This window comes from Etheostoma cragini, chromosome 24, assembly GCF_013103735.1.
Source record: "Etheostoma cragini isolate CJK2018 chromosome 24, CSU_Ecrag_1.0, whole genome shotgun sequence".
NCBI classification, from domain to species: domain Eukaryota; kingdom Metazoa; phylum Chordata; class Actinopteri; order Perciformes; family Percidae; genus Etheostoma; species Etheostoma cragini.
The window spans coordinates 11,720,209-11,743,301 of NC_048430.1; the positions used below are offsets into that span (position 1 = coordinate 11,720,209).

Here is a 23,093-nt window from a genome sequence, read left to right on the forward strand (position 1 = left end):
TTTATGGTTGTTGCATTCTCAAAAATCTCATGTGTTTAACAGTGGTAGAATGTAACTAAGTGGGCTTACGTGTAGGCCTAATGGTGGTTTATTTAAGGTTATGTATTTCATATTCATACTATGTATTACTTAGTGGTTCTCTGCCATGTATTTTAGTTACTAGTTACTTTACACATTAAGATTCCTGCACACAAATAATCTGATGTGTTATTATAAAGTAACCTAGCAACAATATACCACCTACAAGTCCAGCTGAGATGATGAGACCATTAAACACACAGCTGGTTGGATCCTTTAAACTTTCTACAATGGGAGGAGAGGTCTTTATTTTAATACTTTAACTACATTTTCCTGATGATACTTACACACTATTACTGAAGTAACATTTTCAACGCAGGACTTGTAACAGAGTATTTGTACAGCGTGGTATATCTTCTTTTACTTAAGTCGAGGAGTTCTCATCATGTTGTGCATCAGGTTGCTGCCATCTAGCGGCAGACAGTCATAAAGGACCGTGCCACACATTTGATCAGAAAATGCTTAATTTGCATAATTAAACATAAAGTTCAGGGGAATTGCGACATGAAAAAAATATTGTCTAGATGTAAATAATAAACTCGGGAGTTGCATGGTGACTGTATCTTCAGTTCTAACATTATAGCATCACCAATTTTAGTATTTTCCAATACTTTCAAGGACTTTTAATATGTTGTTTTAGATGATGTGCTACAACTAATGCATCATTTAGGGTTTTTAGATCATGTTTACCATTTCTTTTCCGTCTCGGGTTTCCTTTCACCTTACGTATAAAAGACAAAAACATTGAAGACACACTCGGTTTGTTAGAGTTCAATAATCAACATCTTGATCCTACATCCTGGATCCTCTACTTCAGTAAAAATATTTTATTTTAAAGTATTTACCACACTGTGAACAAAACAAGTTCAGACTAACATACAAGTTAGTGTCCTCCATTGAAAATGTTACTTAAGTAAAAGCATGTAAGCATCATCAAGAAAATGTAGTTTAAGTATTAACAGTAAAATTCCGCTTTTAGAAAACTGGAAACAAGAAAAGCGCTAAGATTTACATTATAAACTACATGTCCCTTGTGTGCAAAAAGTCAAGGGCGTTGTAGTAAATGTACTTACAATCAACCATTGGGATACAGGAAGTCCCATCAGAACAGGCGAGGCTTTTATTTTTGAGGCGCCCATAGGCTAATGCTTAACCGGATGTCCCATGTTTTTATCCTTTTCTAATTCAGCTTGACGCACCTTATCACCGCAACATTAAAGAGGCTGGTCCACGCGTCACACACGCACACACATAGAACGTGTGTGTATGTTTGTCTGTGTGTTTGTCACTATACGAAGATAGCTGCTGCCCAGCACGCGCTCGGAGACACGCAGATGCGGAAAGATGATACAACGTTTGCAAAGCGGTAGGCGCGGTAATAAAAGAAATGAAAACCAAAGCACCGCTGTGTGTTAGTGTGTGTTTGACTGGTTTTGCGGACGGCCGTTGCTGCTGTTTGGAGTGAGTCCAGGGATGCTGCGGCTTGACTCGGCTTGACTCGCTGCCTGAATGCCGCCGCGGCGCGGCTCAGGCTCTTTTCCGGATGTTTTTTTCGGCGCGTTTGCCACCCTCATGACAACTCTCACTGTGGGGGGGAAATAAACCGCTATGGGTCACTCCTGGGACATTTTAGGCTAGGCGTATCCTGCGGTGATATCGCTTGGACTGTGGGAGAGAGAGTGCAGCCTAGGCTACAGTCTGCCCCGCCGCCCGAGGCTGCGACATGGGGAACAGCTTCTCCAGCCTGGGCGCCTTCCAGTCCTTGCACATAGTCATGCTTGGCTTGGATTCCGCGGGCAAAACCACCGTGCTGTACCGCCTGAAATTCAACGAGTTCGTCAACACGGTGCCCACCATCGGCTTCAACACGGAGCGGATTCGGCTGGGCGGCGCGGGGGCGTCGCGCGGCATCAGTTGCCACTTCTGGGACGTCGGCGGCCAGGAGAAGCTGCGGCCCCTGTGGAAGCCGTACAGCCGCTGCACGGACGGCATCGTGTACGTGGTGGACTCCGTGGACGCCGAGAGGCTGGAGGAGGCCCGTGCCGAGCTGCACAAGATCACGCGCTTCTCGGAGAACCAGGGCACGCCGCTGCTGGTCGTGGCCAACAAGCAGGACCTGCCGCGGGCGCTGGACGTCGCGGAGATCGAGCGGCAGCTGGCTCTGGCGGAGCTGAGCCCCTCCACGCCGTACCACGTCCAGCCCGCCTGCGCCATCATCGGAGAGGGGCTGCACGAGGGCATGGACAAGCTGTACGAGATGATAGTGAAGAGGAGGAAGTCGCTGAAGCAGAAGAAGAAGAGGCAGTGATGGCAGATTTTTTTCCTTTTCAGAAATATATAAATATGAAACTTTTACAGTGATAAGCCTAGCTTATATATACAGTGGTGGAAGAAGTATTAACCCTCATGTAGTCTTGGGTCTAATTGACCCATTTTCCTATATCAATATTCTTTTTAATTCCCCAAAATAACATGATTGATTCCACCCAACGCTCTTTGGCAAGTACAAATCTCTACTTTCATTAATTTTGGGGCGTCTTTTTCAATTTTATAGCATTTGAAGTGTTTTTGAAATAGTATTGAGTAAAAGTTGACATATTCCAGTCTGTGATGCTAATCAACATCCATTCCTTTAATTTTAGTCTAAATAATTCCTAATTTCTGCTTTTCTAACTTAAACATTAGGTATAATTTCCTATAAATGAGGTTTATTGACCATAAATTCCAAAAATTAATAAAGTTAATAAGTTAATGTTACGTAGTGTTGAAAACGTCAAAAGTGACAAACATAAAAAAAAGAAGTTAAAAACATAGATAAAAAGCGTCAATGTGTTGATTTTCAGTTTTGACAAGAAGACAACACAAGGGTTAGGACCCTTGTGTTGTCTCCCCATGAAAACCAACACTTTTGTTGAGGATTATTTTTCCTCTCGACTTTTTTAGTTTTTGTCATTCTCATTTCATCACTTTTGATGTTTTTGTTTGATGTTTGTCACACTATTAACTTAAGTTTTACAGTTATTTTTGGAATGTATGGTCAAACAAACCTAATTCATAGGAAATTCTACCTAATTTTGAGTTAGAAAGTAAAAATTAGGAATTATTTAGACAAAAATTTTAAGGAATGGATGTTGATGGACAATCACAGACTGGAATATGTCAACTTTTACTCAATACTATTTCAAAAACACTTTATTGTTTTTTCTATTGCTATAAAATTGAATAAGACGCCCCAAAATGAATGAAAGTAGAAATTTGTACTTGGCAAAGAGTGTTGGGTGAAATCAATCATGTTATTTTGGGGTATTAAAAAGAACATTGATATAGGACAACATGAGGACAAGATGAGGGCTATGTAAAATACCAAACAAGAAATAAAAAATACTCCGTTGCAAATAAAAGTCCTGTGTTGAAAGTGTCACCTAAGTAGAAGTATTATCATGAAAATGTACTTAAAGTAATACAAGTAAAAGTACTCAAAGCAAAACTGTAGCTGTAAAATCAGATGTATAAAGTGTAAAGTAACTAGTAACTAAAGTCAGATGAGTGTAGTGGAGTAAAAAGTAGAATATTTCTCTCTGAGATGTAGCGGAGTAGAAGTAGAAAGTGGCATGAAAAGAAAAGACTCAAGTGAAGTACAAGTACCTCAACTTTTGTAGGCTACCTAAGTACCGTACTTGAGTAGATGTACTAAGTTACATTCCACCACTGTGCATATATAGCAGATAAATAAAACATCAAAGCATAAATATCATTATTGATCATAACTAAAATATTACAAGTATCCATATATAATAGAAATCTATTTATAGTGATCCTACAGTACATGAGCTTAAAAAAAATCAATATGCTCACTCTAAACTCATTAGGGGACATAATGCAGACAACGCTGTCTTAAACTACATTTACCAACATTTTAAATGGCAGAGAACAACTAAATAATGTAACAGTATGAATATGAATGACATAAACTCACAAATAAATCAAAAGAATCTTAAATACGTGGGAAAATGTATTGAAACCTTGCCTTGTTCAACAGTTCCAACCCTTTTTACAGGCAGACTGTGTCTCTGTGTGAGGGGGTCCCTGGCGTAGGAATATTAATAGGATCCTAAAGATGTTTTATAAAGTGTATGGATCTATTGGCAGTGTGCTGTGTACAGATGTGAGACTGTTGTGTAACTGTGGTTCGGGAAGCACGGATGCTGTTGCACCAAAGATGATTCCCCTGCTAACCCTACGGAAGAGGCCTGGGGCCTTTAATGTAAAACATAAACTTGACTTTTTCTTTGTTTTATGTTGTATTCCGACTTTTTTCTCAGAATTTTGAGTTGTTTTTTTACTTTTCTGAGTTTTTTGTTTTAAAGTTATTAAAAACCCTCATAATTCTGAGAAAGTCAGAATACAGAAAATATAAATTGTGACTGAATTATGTTTGAGAAATTCTCAGTTTTTTGTCATTAGGAAAGTAAAAAAACCTTCAGAATTTTCTCAAAAAGTCAGAATTCTGAGAAATACACAATTATGAGTTGTTTTTGCTTTGAAACTAAAAAAACAACCTCAAAAGTCAGAATTTTGACTTTGAACTCAAACACATTTTCCACACGTGGCCCTAATCCTCTTCCGAACAAGATTTTGGGCCCAAGACCCGTCTCGGGACAAACCTGTTTCATTTAAAGGAAACAGATTGATTTTTTTTTCTTCAACCTGGACACTATTTTCCTATTAGGAAACAGCTCCTAATCTTTGACATTGGTCCAGTATTAAGCGTGAACCCTGTAACCGGCAGCCACAGACCGGCTGCAGTGTAACCCTATGGGGCAAATGTGCATTGTCAACTTGGTCCACTAAATGTTCTTTATTTGCAGCTGACAGGCTCAGATTCATATTCTCAGTGTCTGACAACATTATGGGAAGGATCTCTACAGAGATAGACCTTTTTATAACCTCTTTAAGACTTTTCTGTCTAACCATAAACAGCTCTGAGGTCGCCAGCTCTAAACCCACCAGACTATATTTAAATGAACAATACTTTAAGGGTGTTTAGAGCCAATATATTTTCACATGTAAATTGGTAAACTATGTTTATTTCAACCAAAACTAGAGTTGTGATGGTTGGAAAAGTGGCAAGGTGACCCAAAACGACATTATTTATAGATTTATTTAGTTTCTGTCGACTTTGAATGAAGTGTATTTTAAGATGCTAAAATTGTGTTTATTTACATGGAGCGTGGTGGATTTAGCGAACGCAATTTCCCAGATGTTTTCATGTTTAAAAAAAAAAAAAAAAGGTTGACTTACATTGTAGATTGTTTCTCCGCTGCCGACTGGACCAACGTCAAAGATTGTTGTTCCCATCAGTCACACATAGGAAAATAGGGTACAGGTTGAAATAAAATGGTCCTAAAATCAATAGTTTAGGTATCAGCTGTTCCTCCGAGTCGTTGACAAATCGCTGCGAGAGCATCCCACGTAGTGTCGACCTGCTGGCAGTGACGAGGAGCGAAGTGTCTTCCTGTAACGATGATGTAGTGAAACAAACCAACGGGCTGGAACCTGTTCTGCTGCTCCTAAAAAATTACTTTTCCTCTTCTTGGATGATGTGAAATCACACAGTTTTCCTCTAGTTCAATGAACCAAAACATGCTGTGTAAGGGGAGATTTCTTTATCAAATTAGTAGACCTCAAGCTCCAATTCACTCCCCAACCCTGGCAATGCATGGTTAGGGTTAGGTTCCAAGTTCAGTGGATTTTAAATGCGGGTTGTGCGCACATTTCTGCACTATAATTTACATGAGAACATGTTGGTATTATACGAAACCACTTCAAAAAATCTGAACTTCCCCTTTAAGACCATGTTCCACTCAGGTGGTTGACAGCTTGACGAATAGTTCAGTAGAAAGTCACAGTAATTAGCATTTTGTCTTAACTGACTGACTGTTGAATGTCTCTCACACGGACTGTTATCTAATGCTGCGTTCACGTCAAAACGGAAAAAAGAACGAGGAGATGTTGCTGCAGCTTGATGCCAACAAAATAACTAAATTATTAATATTGAATGATAAACTGTAGCATGTTCCGCCTTTTCTTAAATAAGGTGTGTTCTGAGTTTAATTTGGTCATCATTAAATATCTTGGAATGCTACATATAATAAGTAATAACCGCAGTGCGGGCAGACATTAAAGTTTTTTTTAATTTGCAGTCTAAATAACATTTCCGACGTGAACGCTGCATCTTTTTCTCCCTGCAGTAATCAGCGGAGCTGTGTTCAACATTGCATGACAGCCACGATTCAGACAATGGAAACGATACGTTATAGTGTGTACAGCCGAGATACAGCGAGACCAAACAATGTGTTACATGCCAAAATGGGAAGGGGAAAAAAAAACAGTATTTTTGGGAATAAATTCTTTATAAATGAACTTGTATGTTGCCTGGCTCGTATTTTGGTTCCTGAAGCTTTTAACCATTTGTCTTCCCGCCAACCTGCAAAGTTTAGTTTTTCTGAGTCAAAATTTCAAATGAAAAACCTTTTAATAATGTTTTTGGTTGTCTTTTTCGACCCTTTTGTGTCTTTCCCCTTATATCTTTTTTTTTTCTTCGCTTTTTCAACGTTTGTTGACTTTTTCTAAACCTTTTGCCATGTTCAAAAAATATTTTAAGCATTTTTTTTTTCATGTATCACTTTTTTCACATTTTTCTCCTTTTTTAAAACATTTGTCCTACTAAGTTCTTTTATCAATTATGTTTTTCTCCAAATGCTATAAAATTGACAAAAAAAACACCCAAATGAAAGCCGTACGTAAACGTATTTGAAAGCCTTAAACCTTAAACCTCAGCATCTGGTGAAGTAATGTGCTGTTGGTATTATCTACATCCTTGCCAACCCCCATAGGTATTCTTTGTATTGAGGATTTTGTGGAGAGAAAACCAGACTTAAAACCCTTTCTCCTCCACAGTTTGTGTTCCCAAATGTGGTGCAAGCCCAGGCCAGTATTATCTCTCCTGTCTCCTTTCCAGAACTACTGACAGAGCGTCGGAGCTTTCATCTGTTCATGTGTTTCTTTACCCTTCTTCTCTGTCCTTATGCGTGGGTGGCCATGAGCAGGATTTCATGTTTTATCTGTGTGTTCTCCGGGATGCTAATCCCTCACACTCCCATCCTCTCCGTCCAAGCGGAGTGGCTACTGTCACATTCCCATGCTCAGCAGAGAACAAAAAGCAGCAGCGACATGCTTTGAAATCTATCCGGTCGTGTGATTATTGTTGACAGCACAAACCTTTTTGTCTGGCCGCGTGTTCTCTATTCATTTTACGATTATTCAGTTTTAAACAGATTTCCCTAACATTAGTTATTTGTAGTAATTTGAGTCCCCACTAAAATACTATGATATTGCAGTTTGAAAATAAAGTTGATTGTATCAACAAAACATCAAAAATATATTAAAGTTCTGATAAATAAAATTTAGAAAAACTTAAGATGTGAAACTGAAACATAAGTTTGTGAAACTAAACTTTGAACAAAAACACAATAAGCAGTGTTGCCAACAGGGACGTTGTAGAGCGTCCTCTGGTGGACAGACTATGCAACACCAACACTAACAGGGACGTTGTAGAGCGTCCTCTGGTGGACAGACTATGCAACACCATCACTAACAGGGACGTTGTAGAGCGTCCTCTGGTGGACTGACTCTGCAATGCCAAAGATTAACTTATCGTCCATTATAAATGCCGATACTGATAGTTCGGGAAATGCATAATATCGACCCACCGATAATATCAGTCGGGCTCCAGTAGTTTTACAGTATTTAAGCTTGCTCCTTCAGAGAGCTGCGGGTCAACGTTTAAATGAGAGAAATCTGCTCAGGTATGTTTTCTGTGTAGGTGGCAGGGAAGCTCTGATTCTCTTTGCTGCTGTCATAGCCAATTATATCACACACACACACACACACACACACACACACGTATAGAGGAATCCACATGGGATTTTGCAGATGCTGAAGCTAATCAGACTGCGACAGACCGGATGAATGGTCGTTTCAAATGTCGTTTTCAGAGGAATCATATTTTTAATTCAGTGAAATTAGCAGGCCAGTGTGAAGCCACGGCAGACATGCATGGATTTATTTTTTGCCGTTTTCCAACACAAAGCGTTTATACAAAAAAGAAAAGACTTGAGATTAAGATCTAAAGACGAGCAGTGTGAAGAAGTTTAAAAGGAGAGCTGAAGAAATGGCAAAAAGCAGATGCAGAGTTTAGAACTGTAATGACAGCTGTTTGACGCAGTGTGTCATTAGCGTGGTAAATTACACGGCTCACCTCTGTAATCCGAAGGGCGGCTCCCCTCTCCCAGAGGATGCTGGGAGTTGACGTAAATAAACTAAAAATCAGCCCGACCCCACGTCTGTCTGTTTTCAGAGAAGGGAATTTGTCTGGCTCACGCCTCGGGTGTCATTCTCAGATTTATAGGAAGGGGATTGGAATTTATGCCAAGAGGGCAATTACACGGAGCCCCGGAGGTCACATAGAGGGGAAAAAACGTACTGGGGACAAACACTTGTGCGAGATGTTGAGTTTTATTTGTGAGATCTTGACTTTGATATGGAGAGGAAAAAAAGGATAACAAGATAAATTAAAGAAATGTGTCTCTTTGTCTGTTTCTGTCTATCTGTCTGTTTCTCTCTGCCCCTGCCTGTCTCTCTGTCTGTTTCTGTCCGTCTCTGTCTCTCTGTCCCTGTCTCTCTGTCTGTCTCTGTCCCTCTCTGTCTCTGTCCTGCTCTGTCTCTTGATCTGTCTCTGTCTCTCTGTCTGTTTTTCATTGTCTGTCTCTGTCTTTGTCCCTCTCTATCTTTCTCTGTCTATCTCTGTCTGGTTATCGGTCCCGTTTGGTCCTCATGTGTTGTTGGGGACCCCCTTGAAAACATAGGGGGCTCACCTCCAGCCGGTGTTCCCAGTAAGGAAATTCAACCCAGAGAGAACATGGTGGCATTAATTAGAGGACATCACCCTCTAGTGGTTGTCCCCGTGGTGGACTACGTGTGAGTGTGTTTTCACTTTCATTTCACATTTATCTGTGTGACTAGTCCGGCCATCACCAGACCAACCTCAATCTTTGGAACAGTAGCCGGGGGGGGGGGGTCCTACTCTGTAGAGGTGTGGCCAATGGGTATAGTTCAAATGACTGTATGCAATTGGATAGTCCTTCAACCAATCAGAGCAATGATCCAGGTGACGTACTAAGCCAACAGCGAAGTTGCTGCCACGGCTGTATTAACCCTTTTGTTGTCTTCCCGCCGACCTGGAATTTTTTTTGGACCCTTTTGTAGCCCCCCCCCCCCCATAATTATGGCACTTTTTCAACATTTGTCAACTTTTTCTGAGCCTTTGCACATTTTGGTGTTTTTTATCACAAATTTCCTAAGTTGTGCTGTGCTCTGTGACACTGTGCTGTGTGACTGATTTTGCTGCTGTAACACTTTAATTTCCCATTTTCCTGAATCAGTAAATATCTATCTATCAATCTATCAATCTGTCCATCTGTCTATCTATCCATCTATCTATCTATCTATCGGTACATAGAAGTCCCGGTTCGGTTCAGACATCACGGTTCAGTACGAGTTCGGTACAATGGAGGGGAAAGCCAAACAAATATGCAGAAGGAAATGTTTTTATTATTGTGCTTGTCTCAGGCAACAAAATCCAGACACACACAGAATAAGTACCCAAAGGAAGTTGTTTGGAAGTACTGAGATTCCAGCTTTAGTAACTTTTTGTGCATTATCAAGAAGTTGTACTACGTTGAGAAAATTCTCTGGTGTTTCTTTTATATGTGTTTGTCACTTATTTGGATGTTTATTTGGAAGGTTTAGTGGCTTATTTTGATGTAGTCGTCTCTTATTTTGACGTTTTGGTTACTTATTTTTGATGTTTGTTTGTTTTTGACTCTTATTTTGACGTTTTATTTTATTTTATTTTAAAGATTTTGTTAATTATTTTGATGATTTTTTCATTGTTATGTTTTTGTGGATTATTTTGTTGTAGTTGTCCCTTATTTAGAAGTTTTTGTCCTTTATTTAGACATTTTTGTCTCGTATTTTGACATTTCTTTAGCTCATTTTGACCTTGCTCTCCCCTGTTTTGCCATTTTTGTCAATTTAAAAAAAGTTTTTTTGACAGTTTTTGGGTCTCTAATTTTGACGGTTGATTCTTTCATTTTGATTTTTATATTTGATATGTGTGTTGCTTATTCTGACGGTTATTTCTCTTATTTTTACATTGATGTTTTTGTCACTCATTTTCCACTAAGGGACTGGGGGGGGGATAATTGATTCCCAAATGCATCGCGATTCTCTCTAGAACAATTTGATTCTGATAAGTTAATAATGAATTACTAAAAAAAATATATAAAAAAATATATAATAATAATAATAGTCTTCACTGTCTCCAGACATGTACAAATCAGAAAACAGAGTGACTGAAAGAGGATGGGATAATGGACAACAACTTTTAAGTTTAGGCTAAAAAACTAATAAGACATACATAAAGGCTGTTGATCTACTTTATCATATATTATGATATAACTTTATATTACATCTGACCACGTCATGTTTCCTGTTCTCCACCTTTAAACATGACTGAGCCTCTGACGTGGAAGATCCCTCTGAGAGAAGGTGACTGAGGAGAAGCGTTGTATGAAACCATCCTTGTTATTTTTGGTCAATTTGATTGAAAGAAACCCAAATTTCTAGTAAAGTAAACTTTGAAAATGGGTCAAATTTGACCCAAGAACAACAGAAAGGTTATTGGATTATGACATGTTCAAAGTAAGAGGGCAATCAAGTGAAACTTCTCGTTTCTACGAGAGTTATGGTAGCTGACTAATTCTTTACAGACCCTTTTATTATTAATTATTGTAAGCGTTTGTTTTTCTTTTCTGACTTCCAGTTTGGTTCTAAAACATCCCAGAGAGCCACGGTGGCAGGAAGAGTCCGACTGTCCCCAGCAGACACACGATGATGAACATCCACAGGAAGATCCGGTCTACAACCATGGCGACGTACTTCCAGTCCTCCTTCACCTGCAGAGTCGGAGTAGACACAAAAAGAAGACCAGCAGGGGAATGTAACTAAGTACACTTACTTGAACACTTTACTTAAGTCCAAATGTTGAGGTACTTGTAGTTTACTTGAGTCTTTTCCTTTCTTGACACTTTCTACTTCCAGAGAAATATTCTACTTTTTACTCCGCTACATTCATCTGACAGCTGTAGTTGCTAGTTACTTTACATATTAAGATTTCTGCACAGGTTTTATTATAAAGTAACCAAGCAACAATATAACGGCCTTTTTGATTTGTTTTCCTGCTGTTCTGATTGTGAATGAAGTCCTTTGTACTTTTTGGAACATGCTAACATTAGGTAATTAGTCAAAGTAATTATGTTCTTCTTCTGTTATGACTGACTCTCAAACTGGATGATAAAATAAAGTTTATACACGGCGCACATATAAAAAAGAAAGGGACGTCGGCACTCACTGAGAAGTCTACATCCTCGGCTCTGAGATGCTCTGCGATGTAGGTCACCCCCTCCAGGGCCGACAGCACCGCAGGAGACAGGACGGAGGCATCTGGGCTCTGGAATGAACCACGCTGCACAGGAGGGGTGTCCCAATCGGAGCCGAGTGAGGAGTGTGTCTGTGGGAGGAGGATGTAAGCGAGAGATGGAGGGAAAGAAGAAGAGAGGGGAGAAATCCTCGGTCGCCCGGCTACCTTCCCCCTAAACCTCCCCCCACGATCGCCGTTTGTGTAACCGTGGAGATTGCAGTAGTGGATTTTATCATCTGTAGCCAAGGAGTTGAGCTGACGGCTCCTGCGGCGACCGTTCTCATCATCCCGGTAACCACGGAGATGGATGTCAGACTCCTGAGAGATCCAGGTGGGCGGGCTGTGGGAGGGGCCTGGAGTCTGGAAGGGGAGGAGTCCATCAGTCAGGTGGCACCGCCTGAGACAACAAATACAACATATCAGTGAGCATTGTATGTCTACAAAAACCCTTCATTTTTATTCCTAAGTTCTCAAACGTTGCTGTAAAAGAGCTTCACCTAAATAAATACTCGCTATAACTAGGGATCACAGTGTTTCCCCCAAACTTGTTTAGCCCGTTACCAAGTATCTTTTTTTTGACGACGTGTGCCCGGCTGGTCAGTAATGTCTAGTCCAATAGTTTCTGGATAACAGCATCACAGACGTAATCATGAAATTGAGAATTTAAAAAAGCCATAAAACAGCTTAAAGTGCCCATATGATGTTCATTTTTAGGTTCATAATTGTATTTTGACGTTGTACCAGAATAGTTTTACATGATTTCATTTAAAAAAAAAAACACTATATTTTTGTTTCACCCATTGTGTTTTAGGTCTCTGTTTTAGCTCCAGAGTGAGACGTCTCACTGCTATCCTATCTTTGTTGGGAACTACTCATGCTCAGTAGCTCGGTAAGATCCCATCAGCTAGATAACTCGTTCTCCAGCTTTGGTCAGTCCAAGGCAGGATTAGCTGGGAGACTTCTTCTAGACCAGGGCCACTTGTGGAATACCTGCACAACAGGGACAGGAAGTAGTTCTTTAGGAGATTGTGGTCAACTTGTGGCTAGCATGCTACGGTTAGCCACCTCATATCTAGTGACGTAGAAAGCCGTGCAGATGTTAAAAAGCTCACCTGTAGACTGAAGACAGAGGACATTCAGAAACCGGATCTTACTCAAAACAGCATGAATCGTTTTTTTCTCAAGTTTGTATGTGTGTGAAAGCACCAGAGACACAAAATAACCCGCAAGGGTTGCTTCGTATGGCGGGTCGTGCCTAGAACTCCAGTGGGCTCCATTACTGTGCATACAGTTAACCTGGTGGACCTGATTTCTCACCTTACAGGCCTCACACCATGTTTGGGACGCTTCATACACAGCCAGCGCGGCACCGCCGACAGGAACAACCTCCGGACCCATCCGGGCATGGTGTGAGTCGCCGACGAGCGGTGGTGCACGTTCAGCACGAACACGGTGATGACGATGGACAGCGTGACAAAAATCATAGTGAAGAGCAGATACTCGCCGATGAGCGGTATGACCAGCGACGTGGAGGGGATGATCTCCGTGATGAGCAGCAGGAAGACGGTGAGCGACAGAAGCACGGAGATGCACAGTGTGATCTTCTCACCGCAGTCCGACGGGAGGTAGAAGACCAGGACGGTCAGGCAGGAGATGAGCAGGCAGGGGATAATGAGGTTGATGGTGTAGAACAGCGGGAGGCGGCGGATCACAAAATAATATGTGATGTCCGGGTAGATCTCGTGGCAGCAGTCGTACTTCTTGGTGTTGTAGGTGCCCACGGCGTTGACAATCGCCCACTCTCCGCTCTCCCAGTAATCCTAGAAATTAGATATCGTTTTTATTCAACTTTATTTATACCTAACCCTAACCCTGTCAAATCACAACATCAGTTATCTCAGGACCCTTTACAGATAGACCTAGTATAAACCGCACTCTGTAATTTACAAAGACCCAACAATTTCACCCCCAAGGGCAAACAGTGGTGAGGAAAAACTTCCTTTAAACACGCAGACCTTGGATAGGCCATCTGCCGCTGTTGGTTGGGACATAGAGACACTCATACAGATAAACAGACATATGATCATAGTAATTGTAGCAGTTGATATGAGGAACACTGGCAATTGTTGTTACAATTAAGATCATACAACTGTGACCAGAAATAATGGTAGTAGCAGTGCAGGGCGTGGAGCAGGACCACGTCAGCAACCACTATTTGAGTGCCACCCTAATCCAAGGAAAACTGCGAGGAAGGAAAACACTGTCTCCCACTGTCAGTTCTAGGGATAAAAGTGTTTGTTCCACATCTTTTGTAATGTTTTTTTACAGATATTCATGGTCTAAAGAAGTTGAAAGCTATCTGATAATGCCACGGGATGGAATGCTTAAGGATCACCAAAGTTATTACAGTTAACATCAGTCTTGAGAGGAACATGAATGTTTTGTACCAATGCCCTGGCAATCCATTAGACATTTTTAAAGGGGTTCCAGGGACTTTAGTTTGAGAAGTTTTTTATTTTGAATCCCATTTTCCGCATTTCTTCATACATATATGGAATAGGGTGATACACACTCTAGCAAATAATCAAGTTGACCATAGTGAACATATGCCAGTAAGAATAGGTGGCTACTAAACTATGTAAAAGTACAAGATTTCTTACTTTCTTTATTGCTTAAAATAGGGGCCAATTGCCGAAACTTTTAATATCAAACTAATTTGAAAGTGGGGAGGACACAAACACAATTTTGAAAAGTGTAATTACACTTTAGACGGAAATATCTCAACAACTTTTGTATGGATTCTGTACGGACATTCTTGGTCCACAGAAGATGAATCAAACCTGATAACTGGATGACATGCTTAAAGATCACCAACGTTGTTACTCTTCATCTCGAGAGGAACATGAATGGTTTGTACCAATTTCCTGGCAATACATCAAATATTTGTCAAGATATTTCACTCAAAAGCACAAATGTGAACCTCAAGGTGGCGTTAGAGGAAAATGTCAGCCAGACAAAAGTTATTATACTTCATCGTTTTGGATAAATGAATGTCTGGACCAAATTTCATGGGAATCCATTCAATTGGAATCCAGAAATGTGAAGCAATACCAAAGTGGTGGACAACTTGAACAAAATGACAGTAGGATTATTTTACAGTACAGAAAATAGGAAAGTGAAGCTCCAACCCAAAAATAAAGTGCTAAGCAGCATGTTGCTAAAAACTACTTTGTCAGGATATCTAACAGTATAGTTAACTTCTCTGCTTTGAAAGTCACAACACCTCTATTAAGAAAACCCATGCGTTTTAAGCATGAGAAATCTTTTACATGATTAGGCCTCTCTTGAAAAACAAATTAATACATTTTGCTTTTCCCCAGACGTTAACGCTGCCATGAAAACAGCAACGTGTTGAGAACTATTCTGTCAATTAAAAAACAAGCAGCCGGAGTGTTTAGCCGGCACCATCTGCAAGAAAAAACATAGGGAAAGAACGTGTGAACTGTAGATAAGAGGAGGTAAAGAAGCAGAGATGGCAAACAAACGGTGGTGGAAGAAGTATGAAGTATGTCAGATAAATGTAGTGGAGTAAAAAGTAGAAGATTTCTCTCTGAAATGTAGTGGAGTAGAAGTATAAAGTAGCATGAAAAGAAAAGACTCAAGTAAAGTACAAGTACCTCAACATTTGGACTGAAGTACAGTACTGGAGTAAATGTGCTTTTTACATTCAGAAGTGTTTCCATATGTCTCCGGTTTAGGGGCTCGGAAACGCCAGAGCAGGAGGAATGAGAGGGGGAAACACCAGAGCAGGGGGAATGAGAGGGGGAAACATCAGAGCAGGAGGAACGAGAGGGGGAATAAGCCTTAATGGCACAAACTCCAAATTGAAAAGCAGGACAACCTTCAGGTTCACCGTGTTCTCAAAGGGCTCCAGGTCGATCTTGGCGCGGTCGTACGTCCAGGAGCCGAACTTCATCTTGCAGCTCTGCTGGTCGAACGGGAAGAAGGTGACGTCGATGGAGCAGGACGACTTGTAGATGGCCGGGGGCACCCAGCGGACACGGCCGGTGTGAAAGAGATGGGCCTTGGTCATGTGGGTGACAGCGAACTCTCCGTCTGCACTGGATGAAGATGAAGAAAAAAATAAAATAACGACGCTATCAAGACATTGCTAGGAGGTTGCGGCTGTACGCTTCGCTTTAAAATTTCTTAGATCTAAATTAGCCATTACATATTGCTTGTAACTTAAATTTAAGAAAGTCTCCCGTCCCTGTTTGCCCACTTATGTTCTCAGTCTTGGTTCACACCTGCCATGTCTGCAAAGGAAATGGAAATACGTGACGGAAATTTCCTAAAACATCTTCTTCCACGTTTCATGGCGGCTTGCAACCATGACCTGATTCGTAACCGCAATTCGTTATTTATTTGGCAAATAACGCTGCTGTCGGTGTTTATCGCACAAGACGTTTATCGATTAAGAGAAAATCCGACGAGATTGAATGTACAAACTTTGTGTTGATATTCCTGAAATTCGATCTAACTTTTGTGTTTTCCAGAAGGCATTTTCCATTTGATATAATTTTATTTGCATTTGCAACGTGTGGATGGAAACATGGCTACTGAGGATTTACAGTTGTTTTTTTCTCCAGCAAGGCAAGTTTCCGTCTCATGTTTCAAACTCAAAAGGTGAATTAATAAACAGAGCTATATGTCCCCTGTTACACAGGCAGTGTTGAATAATTGATCACTGAATGTTAATGACGCCGTATTCATGATGTAAGCTCATTTACACAAATGCTGAAGGAGGAAAAATTTAAGGATTAATACTTCCTCGGTACCCTGAGGGCTGGAAACCAGACTTTGACTTAAAACCGTGTGATGCAAGATTGCTGCACAGATGCAATAGAATAAGAGTTATTCAACAGGGTCATATGCATGTATCTTTACAGGAATATGCAGAAACACTGTGGTACCATCAAGGTGTTTGGCTGCATATATAAGCGACCTTTCCTCCTCGTACGCTCTTCAGCGGAGGAGGACGTTGTTATGGATCAAGCGGGTAATTGATCACTACAGATAATTTCCAACTCCACCTACAGAAATCCAACGTCGGATCTGGTTAAAGTGTGCTCTTTGTGTGTGTGTGTGTGTGTGTGTGTGTGCCACATATGATATAATCGCCTATGACAGCGGCAAGGATTTGTATCCAGAGAATGACAAAAATTAAGAGCCAAGGAGAAACAAGACTTAAAAGTAGGACTAAAGTCTTCACTTGCATATTTTTCATTTAAGTTAGATTTAAAGTTTATTATAGTCTGGATCAACGGAATTACATTTGCAGGATATTTGGCTGACATTGATATACAAAAAATATTTTGAGGGCATTTCCTCTTTAACTGGGAAGTTTTGGGACTGATTGGTGGAGTTGCTGTGGACGAAGCACACACGGAGATACGCTGGTACGAGCCAATGGGGTTTAACCATGTCTAACCATTTCCTATCCCAGAATGCATCTGCGGTGTAGCCAGACCTTACTCCACAGCGCTGTGGAGATAGATCTGACAATGTAAGATTATAACTTACTATTAACAAAACTTCATTACAGGATAACTACCGTTTTTTTTAACCTGGACCCTAATTTCTTATGTTTTTGTGTGTAAGTGGCTGATAAGATCAACAATCTTTGACATTGGTCCAGTACTAAGCGTGAACGCTGTAAATGGCAGCCACAGACCGGAAGTGTCTAAAAACATTATGGAAAGGATCCCTACAAAAATAGACCTTTTTAAAAGGAAGACCTTTCTTTCCAGAAACAGCTCTGATGTCGCTAGTTCTAAAACCACCAGACACCACCACGTTTTTAACGTTTTCACGTTGTGTTTTTGTCCTTTATCTATTGAAAGATTTTCTCTAGGTTTAAAGTCTAGCTTGTCTAAAATCAGGAGGATTTGTGCAACTAAAGCCAACTGCAAATGCTTTGGTGTTGAATGTGTGACGGACTGTCTTGTGTTTTTTACTTGTTGTACAGCACAATGTCCGGCACCCAGATGAGCTCCGAAGGCACCCTGATGGACGTCACATTGTCGAAGTCGGAGGGACTCCACTGCAGCTTATAGTCCGTCCATTCCTGCCAACACACACGCCGTTGTAAAGAGAAATAGAATCTTGTTTCAACCACAGGTACTTGTTTATAGTTTCAGTACTGGGAACAAAGGAAAAAATCCTGCACCCTGCTCTTGCTATAGCATCACCGTTTGGTTACAGAAAATGTTTTGGTACCAGGACTTTGTCACTTTTTTCAACAATATCTGTCACTCTTTCCAATGTTTTTGTCGGTTGAGACTTTTCTTGCTTTTCCCAATTTTTCAGCTCACTTTATTTGACACTGTCACTGTTTCCAACGTTCTTTTATCAATTTCGGTGGGTGTAAATAGAGAGTGGCATGCAGGATGTTTCTTCTCTGTAGTTGATATTTTCCAACGCACCTGCACAGAAGAAATTTTGGATGTACGAATTGTTTCTTAAAAAAAAATAGTTTCCCTATTAGAAAGATGACAACTGGGACAAGGAACAGCAATAAGATCAGTAACCAAATGTCAATATTAGGATAAAGGAATAGTTCTTCCACCAATCGTCCATACCTGTTTCAGCCACACGTTGGTCGTCATCATCTGGTTTTTCTCATCCTGATTTTGGAGCCAAACGTTAACAAAAAGTGACAAATACATTGGGGTTAAAATGGATTTACTCATATTATTAGATGCTTACATATTTTAATAATCACTTAGAAACTGCTAAATAGTAAGAAAGCAACAATAGGTGTGATATTTTTTTTAACCCTCCTGTTGTCCTTGGGTCTAATTTGAAGCATTTTCAAAGATTTGGGATTGGGAAAAGCGCCAAAATTGTCAAAAGATGACCAAATAAATTCAAAATTCAAATTTGGACCCAGAAAAACAAATGTTGCTTGGTCGAAAGACAAACACAGGGGTTAAGGGGTGTGGTCAGTTTTTGTGATCCACAAACTAGGGCTGCACGATATGAGGAAAATATGCAATAACATCGTTGAATATTGCGATAATGCTAACTTAATAACCAGATATTAAAGGGTTCTCAGGTTTGGCTTTCAGTATTCTGCTAAAATACAACAAACTGCTCGTTGAATTTAGAACAAAGTAATTTTATGTTATTGAACAAATTATACATTAAATTGATAAATGGCAGCACATTAAATAATAATGACAGTTAGATTTTACAGTTTTCTCCCGATACCTTCAACTAACACAAAGAAATCTCAGAGGGTTTTTCCCTATATGTTGAAGCCTTTTGCGATGGGTTTATTGCGGCAGTTTAAGTTTCGATGTTGATAAAAAAATGTAAAATATATATGTATTGTGCAGCCCTAATGCAAACAGGCTACGTGAGTGTGTTCCCACCACGTCTATCAGCTGTGCGATGGAGAGGCCGAACTTGACGATGACCACGTCGGCGATGTTTCGCGCCGGACGCGTCCACTTGCTGTAGCCCTGAAACAATCTCCTGAAGAGCTCGTCCTCCGTGTGAACACGCGTCCAGTCCTCCGCCAGCGCTGACGAGAGAGACAGAGACGAGAGGGAGAGAGATCACTCATCCGATCATACAGATAACATTGGGGGGCAACACATTCTCAATCTAATCCCTTAAAATATGGACGCTTGGTCAGGTGCCTTTGGCGTTTGTTAGTGACGCAATAAGTCACTTTAATGTAGGGACATTGGATAAAGCAGCCTATTTTAAATAACTCTTCGGATCAGTGCTCAGTACTGGCATTTTTTTTGTCCTTCATGCTGTTTCAGTTCCTTATTAACCCCCCCACGCTATATCTGAGTTATCTCTTCACCTTCATCTCCTTTCCAAGGTTTTAAAGGGCTATTCCCTTTACGCCCCCTTTCTTCCTCCAGAAACTAAAAGCCATTACGTTAGAGAAAGTCAGTATAGACCTATCTGTATCCTCTCTCTGGAAAAAATAAAAGCAATCAGCCGAACTTTATTGTTCATAAAATTTCACACGTTCAGACTGCGATCTAGTGCACTTTGATTCAATTTTTACGTTGCACGGTACAGCAAAAATCATTAGAGATAATTGAACTTAAAAATCGAGACGAGCCAAGTTTTTTGTGTGTGGCAGCCATCACTCATCTGAGTCATAATGTCGTGCCTGAAATAAAACCTCTCGAATTCCCAAGTGTTTGACCTTTTGTGTCGGATGGGATTTGATTTGTCTTGCACGTTAAAGGAACAGTGGAGGAGGGTGCATCAGAATCCCAATACTTTATTGACATAAAGTATATAGGCATAGTGTGAGAAAGTGTCACTGTCGCTCCCCGATGGAGTCGAGTACAGATGTGAGTCGCGCATGCTCAGATTTAAACGGTTTACGACATAACGTGTCATACTGAAATTTGTGAAATCCATGAAATAATAAACTTTTCTCATGCCAAATCATAACAGAAGATGGAAATCATTTCAGAAACGTAGCTCTCTAGGATTGTTTGATTGCTAACGTTAGCTCAAAACGCCATTCAACTGACAGCCTTTGTTGTGTTTCATGCTAACTCGTAGCAGCAGTGAATCAGATTGGTAGGTCCATTTCTACTGTACTGACATAACAGAAGGCTCTCGTTAGCATCTTGTATGCTAGCTACTTGTCTCAAAGCGACGCATGCGCTACTCAAATCTGCAATTGTTAATGGAGAAGGAGAACCAGGAGATGAGTCAGGGGGGAATGCAACACTACCAAGCCACGACCGAGATACGTCCAACATAGACGCAGAGGGGTCTGCGGGGGTCCGCCATTGATTTGAAGCAGAAGCATGAAAAGAGCAAGCCAATAATTAAAAAAGAGCGAGCCAATAAGTGCATAAAGTAATAGCAGCATTCAGTTTCTGTGTTCACTTTCAGAGGAGCAGCAATCTCTCCATTCCCTCTTCTCTCTGTTCCTCTGAACGCACAGCTTTGAACTCTCTGGCGAGCAATCTGGCATCGCCCGGCAAGCAATTTAGGATTAGCCATTGCAGGAAAACACCGAGCCAAGAGCACGGGCTGTGCAAATGTGTTTAATGCCAGGTTTTTTGATTGTATTGGCTTTTTATAAATGACAAATGTAAGTTTCAGGTGATGCTCTGGCAGTGGAGGAGCACCATGTTGCTGCATTACTGAGGTATTAAAAAAAAAGAGATAGGCTACGTTCACATTTTCTGTCTGTTTTGAAGCCGCCAGCGTCTGTTTTACATTAGAATCCTGTGGAGTAAACTGTGATTTCAAAAAAGTCCAGAGCGCTTTTCTATACGCCGCAAAACAAGCACTTTTGCCAAGGTAAATTGAAGGTGCACATATTGCCCTATTAACTCACATTGGAGCTTGTTTCTCTGACTGCCGACTGCAGCGAGCTCTCTTAAGTTCTTATATAAAATCATGTTAGTACACATTCATTAACATGTTTTTTCAATGTCTTCAGGTGAAAAAGTTGGAGTCCTATGGTGAAGTTTAGAACAATAATGCAAAAATATGACGATAACCCTCATGTTGTCCTGGGGCCAAACATTTGACCCGTTTTCAAAGTTGCATGTCAAAAATATGTTTTTCTTTCAACCAAAATGCCCCAAAACAACAATGATGGTTCCATTCAACGCCGGCTTTGATTATCAGTCAACATACTGTACGTTCCTCTAATCTTAACTAGTAGTCAAAATAATTAAAATAATCATTTCTGTTTTTTTTTATCACTAATTAGATATACTCTCATATAAATGAGGTTTATGTAAGGGTTAATGCCACGTGTCCATTATCCGATATTAACGGGCGTGAACCGTCCGACACGCACGACCACGGCGTAATGACCGTGAAGTCATAAGATAAGATCACACAGAAACAATCAACAGATAACTTTAAAAACCACTCAGAAAAAACATCTGCATGATCCCAACAAACAACTGACACGCAACATCTCGTCACACGCACACGTATACACTAACATGTGCATACACACACACGTACATACCTAAACAAACCCACATACACGCGCGCACACACACATGCGCACACACAAACACACACACGTACACATAAACACACACATATTTACAGACATACACACAGGTACACACACACTCACAAGTATACACTAACACGTACATACACACACGCACGTACACACCCAAACACACATGGGCACACACAGACACACCCAAACAAACACACACATGCACACACACACACACAAATGGGATATTTGCGATTGCAGTCCCACAAAGACACGCAGATCACATGTCCGCGTGGGGAGGTAAATAAATGCAAAATAGGGGTAAGTAGTTAGAATGAAGTTAAGAAGATGTGTGATGGTTTATGCTTTATGAACAGGCGAAACAGACGGAGGACAACACCGGGGTTAAAGGAGTTGGAATATCATAAGAACATCAGCTATGTGTATATGTAAATATGATCATTCAAGCTGCGGAGGGAGAGTTTAAGGTCTCGCTCACCGGAGTGGATGCAGATCCAGCAGCAGTAATAGAGCGCTGAAGTCCGGGTCAAGTCTCCTCTCAGCTCCATTTGAATCAGCAGAGACAGATTACAGTTTTATATTATATTTATTATATTTCCCCATCATTCATCTCCAAACCAGTCTGTTCTGACTCCTGTTCAGATTCAGACAGCGGGATGGATAAAACCTCCCTGTATAGCCACAAACTGTCATCAGCGGGGGGGGTATTGAACTCCTCTGATTTCTCTAAAGGGGGCGGGGCTCTATCTTTTACAGGGTAATAATTAGTCGGTGTGTTTTCATGCACAGCATGGTAACAGTTAACTACAGTGGCGACTCCAGGATTTTTAAAAGCAGGGTGGCACAGGGGCAACTTGGGGGGCGGGATTTTATCAGAATACAGCATAGAGAACCTCCTTAGAAATACGGGATTGGATAGAAAAACAAGAAGCATTTTCTTTGGACATTAAAGGCACACATTTGGATAGTTGTCATGGAAACGCATGTGACACGATGTCATAGCGCGGCTCACCCAAGCTGCAATTTGTAGCTCGCATAATACGTTGATATGATCATGCAGTCGATACAGATATTTCATTAAAACATTCAAAACAAGCAGGGCTGTAACATAACAACAGAGTCTCGTTCTATTGCAAATCATTTATATATTTTTTTTACAAATACCCAAGAGAGTGGCATCATAAGACGGGAAAACAGCAGCATTTAGTCCCTTTACAAAAATGAGATTGCATAATTCAACGCATAATCAGCCAAAGTCGGCATATTTATGCGGGGGCCGCATTTTTATCAAATACGCCCCACCTTCGCCGCATAAATTGCCGCGGGGCTTGCATGATTTTATACTCCCTGCATTATTGTTTCAAAAACATA

General features: G+C 40.6%; 2 protein-coding genes across 2 annotated transcripts; one reads left to right on the forward strand and one right to left on the reverse strand.

The window, feature by feature from the left end:
- The first annotated feature begins 1,232 nt into the window (after positions 1-1,232).
- On the forward strand, positions 1,233-2,567 carry LOC117939536 (ADP-ribosylation factor-like protein 4C). The gene has a single exon (XM_034864973.1). It carries the CDS (start codon positions 1,802-1,804, stop codon positions 2,384-2,386), a length of 585 nt encoding a protein of 194 aa, XP_034720864.1. The 5' UTR covers positions 1,233-1,801; the 3' UTR covers positions 2,387-2,567.
- Positions 2,568-10,362: 7,795 nt separating this feature from the next.
- Positions 10,363-22,368, reverse strand: LOC117939548 (neuronal acetylcholine receptor subunit alpha-2-like). The gene is made up of 8 exons (XM_034864987.1): positions 22,201-22,368; positions 19,117-19,268; positions 18,322-18,366; positions 17,698-17,807; positions 15,582-15,801; positions 12,998-13,500; positions 11,612-12,077; positions 10,363-11,156 (listed from the first exon to the last, which is right to left on the reverse strand). Exons 1-8 carry the CDS (start codon positions 22,268-22,270, stop codon positions 11,031-11,033), a joined length of 1,692 nt encoding a protein of 563 aa, XP_034720878.1. The 5' UTR covers positions 22,271-22,368; the 3' UTR covers positions 10,363-11,030.
- Positions 22,369-23,093: the final 725 nt, after the last annotated feature.